This window comes from Paroedura picta, chromosome 12 (genome assembly GCF_049243985.1).
Source record: "Paroedura picta isolate Pp20150507F chromosome 12, Ppicta_v3.0, whole genome shotgun sequence".
In the NCBI taxonomy this organism is placed as follows: Eukaryota; Metazoa; Chordata; class Lepidosauria; order Squamata; family Gekkonidae; genus Paroedura; species Paroedura picta.
In genome coordinates this window covers 43041263-43055978 of record NC_135380.1, presented here as the reverse complement: position 1 = coordinate 43055978, position 14716 = coordinate 43041263, and the positions used below count along the sequence as shown (strand labels likewise).

The 14716-nt window shown below is 52.7% G+C and overlaps 1 protein-coding gene across 1 annotated transcript in view; it reads right to left on the bottom strand.

Moving 5' to 3' along the window:
- The window catches only part of OLFM1 (olfactomedin 1), a 47095-nt gene extending 32657 nt beyond the window's left edge, over window positions 1-14438 (bottom strand). Inside the window, exon 1 of the mRNA XM_077305273.1 lies at window positions 14288-14438. Coding sequence (XP_077161388.1) covers window positions 14288-14353 — 66 coding nt within the window. The 5' untranslated portion in view covers window positions 14354-14438. The remainder of the gene's footprint in view (window positions 1-14287) is intronic.
- Window positions 14439-14716: the final 278 nt, after the last annotated feature.

The window sequence follows — 14716 nt, the reverse complement described above, 5'->3', positions numbered from 1 at the left end:
CCCTGGAGGTCACTTCCAACTCTATGATTCATCTTCATCAGCTAGAGAGCCAGGTTTCATTCCCCACTCCTCCTCCACAGTCAGCCAGCTGGGAGATCTTGACCTAGTCACAGACCTGTTAGAAGTGTTCTCAGAGCAGTTCTATCAGAGCTCTATCAGCCCTACCTCACAGGGGAGCTCTCCGGAATAGTATCAATCTGTCCCTGACCTCAGGGACATTCCCAGAGAGGTTGAAAGAGGCAGTGGTGCAGCCACCAACACGGCCAGATATCACCCAGTCTCATACCTAGCAGTTCTGGGCAAGGTGATTGAACAGGCAGTGGCAGGACACCTCAAGGGATTCTTGGAAGAAATTTCAGCACTTGACCCCAGTTTCTGGCCTGGCCATGGGATATAGAATCACAGCATCACAGAGTTGGGCCATACAGGCCATCTAGTTCTACCCCCTGCTCAATGCAGGATCAGCCTAAAGCATCCATGAAAAATATTTGTCCAGCTGCTGCTTGAAGACTGCCAGTGAGGGGGAGCTCACCACCTCCTTAGGCAGCCAATTCCACTGCTGAACTACTCTGACTGTGAAACTTTCCCCCCTGATATCTAATCAATATCGTTCTCTGTGTAGTTTAAGCCCATTATTACGGGTCTTATCATCTGCTGCCAATAGGAACCTTTCCTTGCCCTCCTCCAAGTGGCAACCTTTCAGATACGTAAAGACAGCAATCATGTCCCCTCTCAACCTCCTCTTCTCCAGGATGAACATTCTCAAGACTTTTCCTCATAGGGCTTGGTCCCCAGGCCCCGGATCATTCTCGTTGCTCTCCTCTGAACCCTCTCTATTTTGTCCAAATGAAGTGAGGCCTCCAGAACTGTACACACTGACTCCTAGTGGGGTCTGATCAATGCGGTATACAGTAGGACTATGACCTCTTGTGAGTTTGAAGGGATGCCTCTGGATACAGCCCAAGATAGTATTTGCCTTCTTTACGACATCACACTGTTTTCTCATATTTAGTTTACAGTCCACAAGTACCCAAAGATCACGTTCACACACAAACTGCTACCCATCATGTTCAGAGCTATATCTTCTGGGGTATTCATTACTCTTCCCAATTTGGTGTTACGCACAAATTTAATAAGGAGTTCCCCTACCCCCTTGTCCATATCATTGATAAAAATGTTGAAAAGTACTAGACCCAGTACCGAGCCTTTTGGCACCCCACTGCTCACCTCCCTCCAATCTGATGAAATACCATTGAGAACCACTCTTTGGGGGTGGTTTTAGAATCATAGAATCATAGAAACTGAGATTTGGAAGGGGCTACACAGGCCATCTGGTCCAGCCCCCTGCTCAACGCAGGATCAGCCCAAAGCATCCTAAAGCATCCAAGAAAAGTGTGTATCCAACCTTTGTTTGAAGACTGCCAGTGAGGGGGAGCTCAACACCTCCTTAGGTAGCCTATTCCACTGCTGAACTAAAGGCTAGCCAGTTCCCTGTCCACTTAACCAGTGGTCCCCAACCTGCGGGCCGCAAAGGCCATGGCGCCGGGCCGCGGCTCCCTCTCCCCGCCCCCCCCCCGCAGTAAAAAACTTCCCAGGCCGCAAGCCTGCGGCCCGGGAAGCTTCTTACTGCGGAAGGGCGGGGAGAGAGAATCAGGGCCGGGCTGCGCCTGCGGGCGCGGCCCGATCCATGGGCGTGGCCCGTGTGGGTGCGGTCCCCGCAGGCGTGGCCCGATGCCCTGCCAGTCCCCAGCCTAATAAAGGTTGGGGACCACTGCACTTAACCATTCAGTCTACAATCCTCCAGTTGACCCATCAGAACATGATGGGGAACTATTATCTTCCCTGCAATCGAGGTCAGACTCACTGGCCTGTAGTTTCCCAGGTCAAGTAGAACCCTCTGGCTGGGCTGGCACACAGAGAGGTGAGTGATACAGCTCCCAGCATTTGACGGGATTCAGGAACACTGATGCCTATTGCCAAGAATTTGGATTCTGGATTCCTCTTTAACAATGGGGGCCCAGATCAGGAAAACAGTCTGCCTAGCATTTTTCCACCTTTGCCAGGTAAGACAGTGGCCACTGTATTACTCAGAGCCAGACTTGACCAGAATGGTCCATGTAATGGTCACCTCTAGATTAGACTTCTACCATTCACTCTATGTAGGGCTGCACTTGAGACTGCTCCAGAAACTCTGGTTCAAAATGCAGCAGCATAAGTCCTGACAGGAACTCAGTACAGGACACACATAATGCATTGGCTCCAGAATGGCCCCAGAATGGAGACTGAATCAACTTCAGGGTGCTTATGTTCACCTTTAAAGCCCCAAATGGCCTGAAACCAGCGTACCTTACGGACCGCCTCTTCCCTCGTAATATCCCAAGAACACTAAGATCTTGGGGTGAACACCTGCTCAGGGAGGTGAAGTTGGCCTAAACCCAGGACAAGGCCTCTTTGGCTCTGCCCCCAGCCTGATGGAATGCACTCTGGAGGAGATCAGTTCCATAGGGCCTGTGAGAGGGAGCAATTCCATCAGGCCTGTGGCTGAGGCAAAAATAACATCCATCAAGAAAAGCTGGTCTCACCACTGGGGAAGGGAGGGGAGAACAAGAGTTGGTAGACTAAAGATAGAAGATTGGCTCCTTGCCCCCTATCTAGAAACCTAGCGAAGGGGCATTAGTTATATTAACTATAAAGTTTTAAACTTCTTTGTCATTTTAATGCTATTACCTGCCCTGAGTAAGGTGGAAGGGCAGGATATAAATAAATTGTTGCTGTTGTTATTTAGTATAAGTCCCCTGATGCAAGCTGATCTTGCCTAAATCTGTTGACGAACAGAATTCACAAGTAGGGCATAAAGGCATTGCCTACTGCTTGCCTCTGACTCAGGCATTTGGCATTCTCAGGCAGACTACCCCACTCTGTGGAGGTTCCATTGAGCTGGCTGCTACTGATAGTCCTATCCCTCTAAGGCAGCCTTTCTTAACTTTTTTATTATTGGAAACTCTTGAAACATTCTTCAGTCTTTGAGAAACCCCAGAAGTGGCACGATGATGAAGAATATGGTTGGGAAGCAAAGCTGTGGACACGTCCACCTGGGCCTCCCCTCCCCATCCCCTCCAAGCTCATCACTGGCCATTTTGGGAGGAGGGGCAGGTCGACATGAGCATATAACATTTAAAAATGTCAAATATAAAACATTAATTAACCCTAACCCATTTGGGAAACCCTTCCAAGGCCGTTAAGAATTCCCAGGACAAAATTTGAGTCCAACCTTTAAGATTCACAAAGTTTCATTCTAGGTGTGAGTTTTGTGGGCATGCACACTTCCTCAGACAGTGAAATAGGAATCATCAGAGTGCAGATATAAGGACAGAGTAAATTAGCAGGAAATTTCCTTATACATGCACTCTTGATGATTCCTATTTCACTGTCAGAAGTGAGCATGCACATGATAGCTCATGCCTACAATAGAACTTTGTGGGTCTTAAAGGTGCCATTGGAGTCCAATGATTGGACTCAAATTTTGTTCTGCTACTTCAGACCAAAAGGGCTTCGTACCTGGCTGAGAAAGGCTATTCTAAGGACTTTACAGGAGCCTTCCCTGCTTCCTGCAGCAAATCATTTTGTGATCTGTCTGCCTTCTTGAACATGTAACAATTCTTTTTAACACAGTAAATTCACACATTTGGCTGCAAGTCTTCAAGCACAGAGTGATCCTGTGACAAGCAAGTCTGCAAGAACTGGGACGGAATCATCTGTCCCTGACACCCGCTGGAGATAAAAAAACAGGCAGGGGCGGGTTGGATTGGAGCCCAGAAAGCAGGCTCTCTTCCTGCTCAGCTGTGAAGCTTCCCCTGGGATATCCTGGCCAGTCTGTCCTCTTCAGCCTTACCTACCTCGCAGGACAGTGGTTCCCCATGACGTTCCGATGGGTAACCTGGAGGACTGCAGACTGTATTTTTGGATGGTTAAGTGGACAGGGAACTGGCTAGAAACCCACATCCAGAGAGTAGTTGTCACTGGTGCTCCATTGGATTGGAGCGGGGTGCCACAGTGCTCAGTACAGGGTTCAGTATTTTTAAGCATTGTTATCAATGATCTGGAAAAGGGGGTGGAAGAACTACACATTAAATCTGCAGATGACACCGAATTGGGAGGAGTAGCGAACACCCCAGAAGATAGAGGTAGAGCTCAATGAGATCTGAACATGCTGGAAAAGTGGGCAAATGAGAACAAGACACAAGACGCTTTACTCCGCTTTGTAAGACATCACTTGGAGTATTGTATTCAGTTTTGGGCACCACAGCTGAAGAAAGATGTAGACAAACTGGGGCATGTCCAGAGGAGGGCTATGAAGATGGTGAGGGGTTTGGAGACCAAGACATATGAGGAAAGGTTGAGGGAGCTTGGTCTGTTTAGCCAGGAGAAAAGACAACTAAGAGGTGATATGATAACCTTCAAGTACTTGAGGGGCTGTCATATAGAAGATGGAGCAGAGTTTTTTTTCTGTTGCCTAGAGGATTGGATCAGAACCAATGGGATGAAATTAATTCAAGAGAATTTTCGGTGAAACATCCGGAAGAAATTCTTGACAGTTACAGCGGTTCCTCGATAGAACAAGGCTTCCTTGGGAGGTGGTGGGTTCTCCTTTGGAAGTTATTAAGCAGAGGCTAAATAGTTGTCTGACAGAAATGCTGATTTTATGAAAGGCAGATTGTGAGTGGGTGGGCAGGAAGGGATGTGGCAGTGTTTGTCTCTTGTGCTCCTTCCTTGCATACCCAGTGGATTGCTAATCACCACTGTGGGATGGCAGGTGAATTTCCTCCAGGCCAGGCTGGATTCTGGAGATTTTTGGTGTGTGGGGATCAATTGGACATGAATTTGGGGTCCCTGTGGGTAAGCAGGTAGTTGTGAGCTCCTACACTGGGCAAGGGGTTGGACCAGATGACCCTGGGATCCATTCCGAGTCTATGATTCTACGATTCAATAAGGAGAAGTGCAGAGTTCTACATTTGTGTCACATAAATGAGAAGCAGGCATACTGGATGGGTGTGTGTGAACAAGATCTTGGGACTGCAAGCCACATATGAGCAGACAGTGTGATATGGTGATAAAGAAGCCAGTGCAGCCTTGGGCTGTATCAACAGATGCATCACATCGAAATCGCAAGTTCTGGTTAGACCACATCTGGAGTCATGTGTGCACTACTGGAGGCCTCACTTGAAGAAGGATGTGGACCAAATTGAGAGGGTTCAGAGGACAGCAACAAAAAGAGGTGGTTGATGGGGACAGGATCATTCTATTTAAATATTTGAAAGGTTGTCCCGAGGAGGAGGGTGCGGAAAGGTTCCTGTTGCCAGCAGAGGATAGGACCAGCAGTAATGGGTTTAAACAATGTGAAGAACAGTATCGGCTAGATATCGGGGGGGAAGGGATTTACAGTCAGAGTAGTTCAGCAGTGGAATGGGTTGCCTCAGGATGTGGTGAGATCTCCCCTGCTGGTGGTCTTCAAGATACTTATCCTGGATGCTTCAGTCTGATCCTGCATTGAGCAGGGGGGTGGACTCGATGGCCTGTATGGCCCCTTCCACGGCTAAAATCCTGTTGTGGACTCCTTCAGTTTCAACAGCTATTGCTGGAGGTGCATAGAGTTTGTTCCAGGCTACCGTCCCTCCTCTTTGGGAAAGTCTGGCCAGGCCTAGATGATATTCACTTATTTGACCTGCCAGCATAAAAACCCTACTGGATGGCCCAGGTCAGCCCAATCCCATCAGACCGAATGGGTGCCCGCCAAGGAACATCAGGGTTATGACGTGGGGGGAAAACACTCCCAAGTGTCTCTTGCTTGGCAGCGAGACAACCTGAGGATCTCCTGGTTACATTACACATATGCCATGCAATATCTGTAACAGCTTGGGATGTTAATCTGTAACAGCTTGTGCTGTTAAATATAAAAGAGTAAGGAGTAGGTGGGTGGAGAGTGGGCAGGCACTGTCCGGACTTCAGGCTAATTGGGATGCATGCAATGCGTCCCAATTGGCCCGAAGTCTGGACAGTCCCCGCCCCCTGCAGCCCCAGCCAGGAGCGCTCTAGCAAACTCACTGCCATTGTGTTCCTGGCTAGCCCAGCCCAGCAGTGAGTGTGGCAGGGAGGCGGTGTGAAGGCTTCCTGGGCTAACAGGAGGTGTGGGGGGAGGGGTGCGACTTCTCTCTTTCTTTCCTTTCTGCTTCTTTCAACATCTCTCCTTCTATATCTCCATCTTTCTGTCCCTCTCTTTCTTCCTCTTTCTATTCCTCTCACCCTTTCTTTCTCTCTGGGCAATTCCGCACAAAGGAAATACAGTGAAATCCTTACCTTTTGCAAACACCATATTTTTGGCGCTTTGCACGACGTTGTCCTCATTCAGCGACCCAGCAACAAACCGGCAACTACATCCTCCATTTTAAAGTGATAGTGGGGGAATCACATAAACTGGATTCCCCCAACTATATAGCGTGAGTGGGAGGAGAGCAACCAGCTAACCACATGCCAAGGGAATGGTTGGAGCTGAAGTAGTGCTAGCTCCAGCTCCAGAACCTGCCCCTGCCTCCCTCTCCCTTCTCCCAGGATGGGACTTCTTCTTCTTCTTCGTTTTTGATAAAAAATGCCTGGAGCAATGAGTAGGTGTACAATCGCCCAGGCAGAGCAAAAAAAAACCCTTTTCCCCACATTTGCACACAAAGCATGCCTCTCTCTTAAAAAAACCCAGATCATTATCAAAAAGCTTCAAGGCTTGTGATGGGTGACTGTAAAAACAGCCCTATGCGCCTATGAATAGACACTATTTTGGAAGCTATTTGGGGCTCCTCCTGGGAGGAAGCATGTGGTAAAAATACTTTAACATAAATAAAGAGGTTTTAGGTTTGCCTGGCAACATTGGCCCCACTTCTTCCTCGCCAAAAAGGTTCCTGTGAGGGAGACCCAACTATGAAAACTAATGTTGCATTTCATCCCCCGTCCCCTTTGCCCTTACAAGAATTGAGAGAGTCCTGAGTTCCCGGGTTCCCAGCCCTACAAGCCAAACCCTGGGGGACCCCATCTGCCCACTGCTGCCCCTGGGCCTTGCTCCTTGCCTCTCACTAAGGCAGTCTGATGGTGATTAGGCTGGTGCTCCTCCAGATTCCAAGGACACAGGACTCCGGTAAAAGGTACAACCCAAGGCTGGAAATGACCTCTGTTTTATTGGCAAAAGCTGAAGTTAGTGAAATGGGACACAAACTGACTTAGGAGAGGAGGCAGCTGCTCAAGTGATGGGCAGGAGAGCTGCCTTCTGACTCTGTGCTTATTTTGGCCAACCACCAGTCCAGACGCTCCAGCTGTCAGGAATCGGGCCAGAGGCAGGAGGTCAGATCTGGGGCAACGACATGGGAGACAAGCAGGACACCCTCTTGGGGCCCAATCCAGAGGGAGTCATAGAATCATAGAATCATAGAATCATAGAGTTGGAAGGGGCTACACAGGCCATCTAGTCCAACCCCCTGCTCAACACAGGATCAGCCCAAAGCATCCTAAAGCATCCAAGAAAAGTGTGTATCCAACCTTTGCTTGAGTGAGGGGGAGCTCACCACCTCCTTAGGCAGCCTATTCCACTGCTGAACTACTCTGACTGTGAAAAACTTTTTCCTGATATCTAGCCTATATCGTTGTACTTGAAGTGTAAACCCATTATTGTGTGTCCTCTCCTCTGCAGCCAACAGAAACAGCATCCTGCCCTCCTCCAAGTGACAGCCTTTCAAATACTTAAAGAGGGCTATCATGTCCCCTCTCAACCTCCTTTTTTCCAGGCTGAACATTCCCAAGTCCCTCAACCTATCTTCATAGGGCTTGGTCCCTTGGCCCCAGATCATCTTCGTTGTTCTCCTCTGTACCCTTTCATTTTTATCGACGTCCTTCTTGAAGTGAGGCCTCCAGAACTGCACACAGTACTCCAGGTGTGGTCTGACCAGTGCCGTATACAATGGGACTATGACATCTTGTGATTTTGATGTGATGCCTCTGTTGATACAGCCCAAAATGGCACTTGCCTTTTTTACCGCTGAATCACACTGCCTGCTCATGTTTAGTTTACAATCCACAAGTGCCCCAAGGTCTCGTTCACACACAGTGTTACCTAGAAGCGTATCCCCCGTCCAGTAGGCATGCTTTTCATTTTTCTGACCCATATGCAGAACTTTACACTTATCTTTATTAAAGTGCATCTTGTTCTCATTTGCCCATTTTTCCATTGTGTTCAGATCTCGTTGAACTCTGTCTCTATCTTCCGGAGTATTTGCCAGTCCTCCCAATTTGGTGTCATCTGCAAACTTGATGAGTAGTCCCTCCACCCCCTCATCTAGATCATTAATAAATATGTTAAAAAGTACCGGGCCGAGCACCGAACCCTGAGGTACCCCGCTACTCACCTCTCTCCAGTCTGATGAAACAGTCTGATGAGTCTATCCCTCACAGAGCAGGTGGCATGGAAATCTCTTGGTGGAGAATGAGAAACATCAAGAAGGGGGTATTGGGGAGGGCAAGGAGGCACCCTGCCTTGGGGCCTGCCTCCCTCAATGGAATGCATCACCAGACAGGATGCGCTGCACACCAGCACATGCCACTCAGCATTCAGAATGGTCACAGTGCTCTATGTATGGCTTCTCAGTGGGACAGACAAGAATCCTATAAGGTGGGACAATGCCCCTATTCCCATACTCCAGGCGGGGGAGGTGAAGGGGAGTCACAGTGCCCCACAGAGCTTCCTGGCTCACAGCTTCCTGTTCATGGCTATGCTACCCCTAGTCAGCCCCAGAATGGCTATGTGGGAACGGGGGTATATTCCTTCACCAAAAGATCATGCAGATCCCACTCAAGATGGTGCCTGCCTTCTAGTGCTCATGGGAGTCTGTGGGCCAAGGCCTGAGTCTCGGAGGAGCAATCACGTTCCTCAGCAAAGTTTGTGCAGCTATTCTGCACTCTTCTCCCCCCCCCACCCACACACAACTTTGCTCCTAAGAACAGCAACTATTGGTGACAAATACAAATTGAAGCAGTTAAATAAAATACACACACAATCCAGGTTGTTGGCTTCTGGAGATGAAAATGCCCCAAAATGCTACCCATCGACAGGATTCTTGTTCTGGGCAAAAGCAATTTGCACGCCTGGAGACAGGACTGTCTTAATATGTAAGTGCTCACTTTTGCCAGCGCACTCATGGTTGAAAATCTGCTTCGACAGAAATTAGCCAAGCTTTAACATAAATAAATAAACAGCTAAATACCCTTTAATGGCATCAATAAATATGCAACAGCATCCTAGCCTAAGGGAATGGGAACATGTTTGTGCATTAGACGCACATGTATATGCAGGTATAATCCTAGGGCATGGGAGATTTCACAAGACCCATTCTTGGATATGGTAGAATTGCAGCCCCAAAATGTATGTATTTCTAGCGATTCTGTTAAACCAGCTTCATCAAATTCAGAGGAGAGCAAGAATTTCAGCTGAACAAAGCTACCAACAAGAGTGATACAAAATTGGAGGGTTTTCCCTCTATAGCAGGGGTAGTCAACCTGTGGTCCTCCAGATGTGCATGGACTACAATTCCCATGAATTGAATTCTCATGGGAATTGTAATCCATGAGCATTTGGAGGACCACAGGTTGACTACCCCTGCTCTATCTTGCTGGGGGGTAAAACGGTAATGACTGGGGAAGGCACTGGCAAACCACCCCGTATTGAGTCTGCCATGAAAACGCTAGAGGGCGTCACCCCAAGGGTCAGACATGACTTGGTGCTTGCACAGGGGATACCTTTACCTTTACCTTTTTATAGAACTTCAGAGAGAAACAAAAGAGAGTATTTTTTTTTAGGGGGGGTTACACAACCCTATGTGTGGGACAAAGTTGCACTTTCCCACAGGTAAAAAGATTTGTGCTTCTGCAAAAAGATTTGTGGGACGGGAGCATGGGCCATTTCATTGACTAAACATATTATTCACCAGTGAGCTGCCTACAAAGAGAGTGCTTCATTCCACAGAGGTCCTGAATGTATGGTGCAGCGGGGGGGGGAGATCCCCCCCCCCAATGATGACTGTCAGCACTGCTCTAGAATAGTTGGCAGCTGCCAGTTGAACTGGAGAAGCTTGCAAAAACACAGATCTGGTGGGAGTTTTCCACCCAAGACGACCGACACGTGTCCTATTTGTTCCACCAGGAATGTGCTCCATAACAGGTCTACACCTCCATGTAGTGGTCAGTGGATCGGAGCTGTGTCTGGGAGAGCCAGGTTCAAATCCACTCTGCCAGGAAAGCTTGCTGGGTGACCAGGGACTAGTCACATGCTTGCAGTCAAAGCTAACTTACAGGGTTGTTTTGAGCAGCGGTAGTCAACCCGTGGTCCTCCAGATGTTCATGGACGACAATTCCCATGAGCCCCTGCCAGCGTTTGCTGGCAGGGGCTCATGGGAATTGTAGTCCATGAACATCTGGAGGACCACGGGTTGACTACCCCTGGTTTTGAGGATAGAACGATGCGTGTCCCTTTGGGGCCCCGCTGGGGAGAAAAGCAAGGTACCATCAAAGCGAGCAAGCGCTACTGCCAATACACACGCTCCTCCAGGAAGAGACTTGCATGTTTTGCCTCTGCAAAAGAACCATGGGCACTCTTCTCAAGTGGCCGACGTTCCAGGCTTCTCCACTGCACTAGAGATCGGTGCAATGAAATCTCCTCCAAGGCCGTGTGAGATCAGTCTCAACGTGGGCACTTCTTGAGAGTCAGCTGTCTTCTCTCAAGGGTCAGGCTACAGCTGTATTGCTCCATGGGAGGAGAAAGGATGGAGCTGCCCTCTGCACTGCCTGAGCTGAGCTCCAAGCTCCCATCTGCTCCAACCGTGGGCTGGCTCTGTTGGCTCTGCTCAGCTAAGATGCCAACCGGTAGTAGGCAAAGAGGCCTCTTCCTTGAAAGGTCAGCTGTTTCCCCCTCCCTCAAAGAGAATGGAAGGCAATAGCACGAGCAACAGTGTGAGCTTAAAGCGTATCTATTCAGAAATAAGCCTCCATGAGGACTACTTCCTTATAAGTGTGCTTAAATGAAGGGCAAGGAAGGTCGGGGCCCCTCACCAAGCCCACCAAGGTCATGGAACTCCCCCTAGGAAGATCTCCCCTGGGGCCTGGTCTTAGACCATCTGTTAAGTATGTGGGGAGGGCAAGACCCTGGACACCAAGGAGAGCAGCCCAAGAGGTGTAGGATCACCTGCCAAGCAGGGGGCTGATGCCACCCCGCCCAACCTGCTGCTGCTTATGGTGCAGACCCCCAGTGGCTTCTGGACCGCCTCTCAGGCCAACAGTGGCCAACTTAGACCTTTGCCCTGTTCTCACCATGCTGCCGTTCTCGCCTGCACCCTTCTGGGTTGAACTGACAGGGTGGACAGTTTCACCTTGCTGGGTTTCACTGACTGGGTCTGCGCTGGGGGGGGGGGAGGTGTGGGGGATTTTGAACTGAAGCCTTCCTGCCAGGCACGGGCTCTTCCAAGCAACCCACACGTCTACGACACTGTTGATCCAGAACTGAAACCAGTGGGAAATTTGGCTTCGCAGAGCAACAGGGGGGGGGTACATCCAGATCAAGGGAGAGGACACATTTCTTTTCCTCAGCTGGGACTGCTTCCCCCACCCCCAGGAAAAGAGTGCTGCCCATGTTGGGCCCATCTGACTCCCCTGCAGGGGCCTTAGAAGCAACTAATACCAACATGGGAGGGAAATGGTTAATGTCCCTCCGTCCCCAGTACTGTGGCCCCAATCCAGAGCCCTCTCCAGGACTGATTTTCAAGGCAAGGGTTACCTGTCTACACAGGTAATGCCCAGAAGGCAGGGAGCTCTGGCTTGCAGCAAGAACAGGGCAGGCTCCAGCCAGGCTGGTCTTTTTCTCCACATGCCTGGCACAGCAGGGAGGAGAGGGCGGCTTGGGAAGGAGGCGGAACTCAGAGACTGTCAGAGTCCCCAGCACAGGGGTAGTCAAACTGTGGCCCTCCAGATGTCCATGGACTACAATTCCCAGGAGCGCCTGCCAGCAAATGCTGGCAGGGGCTCCTGGGAATTGTAGTCCATGGACATCTGGAGGGCCGCAGTTTGACTACCCCTGTTCCAGCAGATGTGGACAAGGAAGTGGAGTCTGCTTCACCCCGTCAGTGGAGTGGACCAGTCTGGAAGGCTGCCACCACGACCTTCTCCAGGGCATCCTGCTCCCAGGCGCTCCTGCCCCCCAGCAGCTGCCCTGGGAAAGTGCAGTCTGCTCTGCCACTCCACCGCTATCCTTGCCTCACCACTAATGACAGGCCCAGGAGCCAACACACCTCACACAAAGGCCGCCACCTAGGCTGGCCCAGCACCAGTCCACGAAGAGCCACGGGAGGCCGCCAGAGCCAATCCACACACCTGCTCCGTGGCTGTTCCTTTGCACCATGGGTGGGCGTTTGCCAGTCTCCAGTGAGCATGCTCACAAAATGCCCCACCCCGACTGCCTTCCTCCAAGATGCCAGAGGCCTCAGAGACTCAGTTTTGCTTATGGAGAGGCATCAGTCTATAGCAGGGGTAGTCAAACTGCGGCCCTCCAGATGTCCATGGACTGCAATTCCCAAGAGCCCATGCCAGCGTTCGCTGGCAGGGGCTCCTGGGAATTGTAGTCCATGGACATCTGGAGGGTTGCAGTTTGACTACCCCTGGTCTATAGGGCTGCGCATGTGACACTGGCCCCATTTCCCGTCTGTTGCATCATCCCCAATGAGTCCCTCATGTGTCACCCACCCAGCCACACACGTGAACTGAGCAGTACCTGTGGCAAAAGTACACCTGGCTATGGCATCCTGGAAACTTAGGAACAGGGGCATGCCATCCAGGCGCCAAGTATGGCATGCATTTTAGAAATCGCTTCTCCCAGCCAAAGCCCATCAAGGATGTGGGTGCGAAGGACCCACATAGGATGGAATGGGTGTGCCTGGCCTCGCCCACCCTCCACCCAGCAGCTCATCCTTTCAGCCCAGTTGAGGCACTGCAAGGGCATGGCCAGAGCAGTGGGCCGTGGCAGGGCTGAGCCAGATTGCTCAGGCCAGAAGCCAGCCCTGGACAGACCCCAGGCATGCCAGGGTGGAGCAACAGATGTGGATTTCCAAGCCTTGGGCTGCAGCAGCCGGTCACACGCTGCTCCTTCCTCGGGGATCAGATGTGCAGAAGGGAGCGAGGGGGTTAAATGTGGGGGCAGAAACCTCCCTCCTGATGATGTGCTCAGGTGTGTGGGTGTGAATAATTTATGGGGTGAACCAGGCCTCTCTTGTGGCCACAGTGCCGAGGGGGCCCAAAGAGCAGGGAGCTCAGAGGGGGCCTCCAAAAGGCAAACTGCACACAGGGAACCCACAGTCCCATCCCCTCCCCCCCCCTTCAGGCTGGCAGCTACCATGCAGGGTCTTTGCATGCCCTCCTGCCCAGAGCCTCTCCCCGGCAGAAGGAAAGGACGGTGTTCTGCTCATGCTCAGAGGCACTCTGCTCATTACTGTCTTTTCTCAAGGGAGAACTATTCCTTGGGGGGGAAGAGGAACCGGCCTCCCCACTGCACTGCCCGCATCCTCCCAGCCAGCCAGCCAGCCCACCCTCGCTCGGGGGCTTTGTCTTTCCTTCCCCAGACCGGCCCTGCTTCTTGGCACTGCCAGGCAACCCCAAAATGGCAGCCCGGATCTTGCCCTGCTGCGCCGCCAGATCTGCTTCTGCGAGGGTTCTGCAGGCACAGGCTGCATGGCAGCGCGGGGGGGGGGATTCGGTGGCTGTGGTCCCCCCCCAGGGTTTTCTGACTGGCGGCGGCCAGGGCGGGGGGGGGGGGTGCCGTTCAGCACGAAGCCCCCCTGGGCCATGCGAGGCCGGACCCCGCGAGACTGCCCCCCTGCCAGCCCCGAGGGAAGAAGGGTCCGGCGGTGCCAGCGCACCCACGCGGCAGCATCGTCGCCAGGCGCCAAGCCCCCCCCCCCATCCAGGAGCGGGAGGGGGCCCTGGCCGAGCTGCCCCCGCACCCCTCCCTCGGCTGCGCCAGCCGCGGCACATGCGCAGGGCCCGCGTGGGCTGCTCCCCTCCCCTCCCCTCCCCCCCCCCCGCCATCCCGGGCGTGCCGGAGCCCCGCGGTCAGAGCCGCGCAGGGAGGCGGCCGGCCTCTCCCCGGGAGGATGCTCGCGCCCGCCCCGCGCCGCCCTCCCCTCGGCCGGCCTGCAGCAGCGGCCGGGAGCCTTACCTGCGTGAGGTCGGTGCCCATGAGGAGGAGGCACAGGAGGCTCAGCAGCCTGCCCGCGGGTGGCATCGCGCCGGGCGCCCGCCTGCCCGCCTGGCTCCGGGTCCCGCGCCGCTGCCGCCCGCCCGCCCGCCTGCCCGCCTGCCTGCCTGCCTACCCGCCTGCCCGGCCGGGAGGCTGCTCGGAGGCGCCGCACCTGCCCCGCCGCCCGCCCGCCCGCTCAGGAGCGCCCCGCGCCCGGCTTGGCTCGCGCCGAAACTTTCCCTGCCGGGGAGGGGAGCCGGAGCGGATGTGACATCAGGCGAGGCGAGGCGCGCGGAGGAGGAGGAGGGGGGATGCCGCCCCCCGGACCCCCCCCCCCCAGCCCCAGCCCCAGCCCCGCCTGGCCGGCACGCGCCTCCCGTGGTCGCGCAAGCCGCTCCCCCCCCCCCC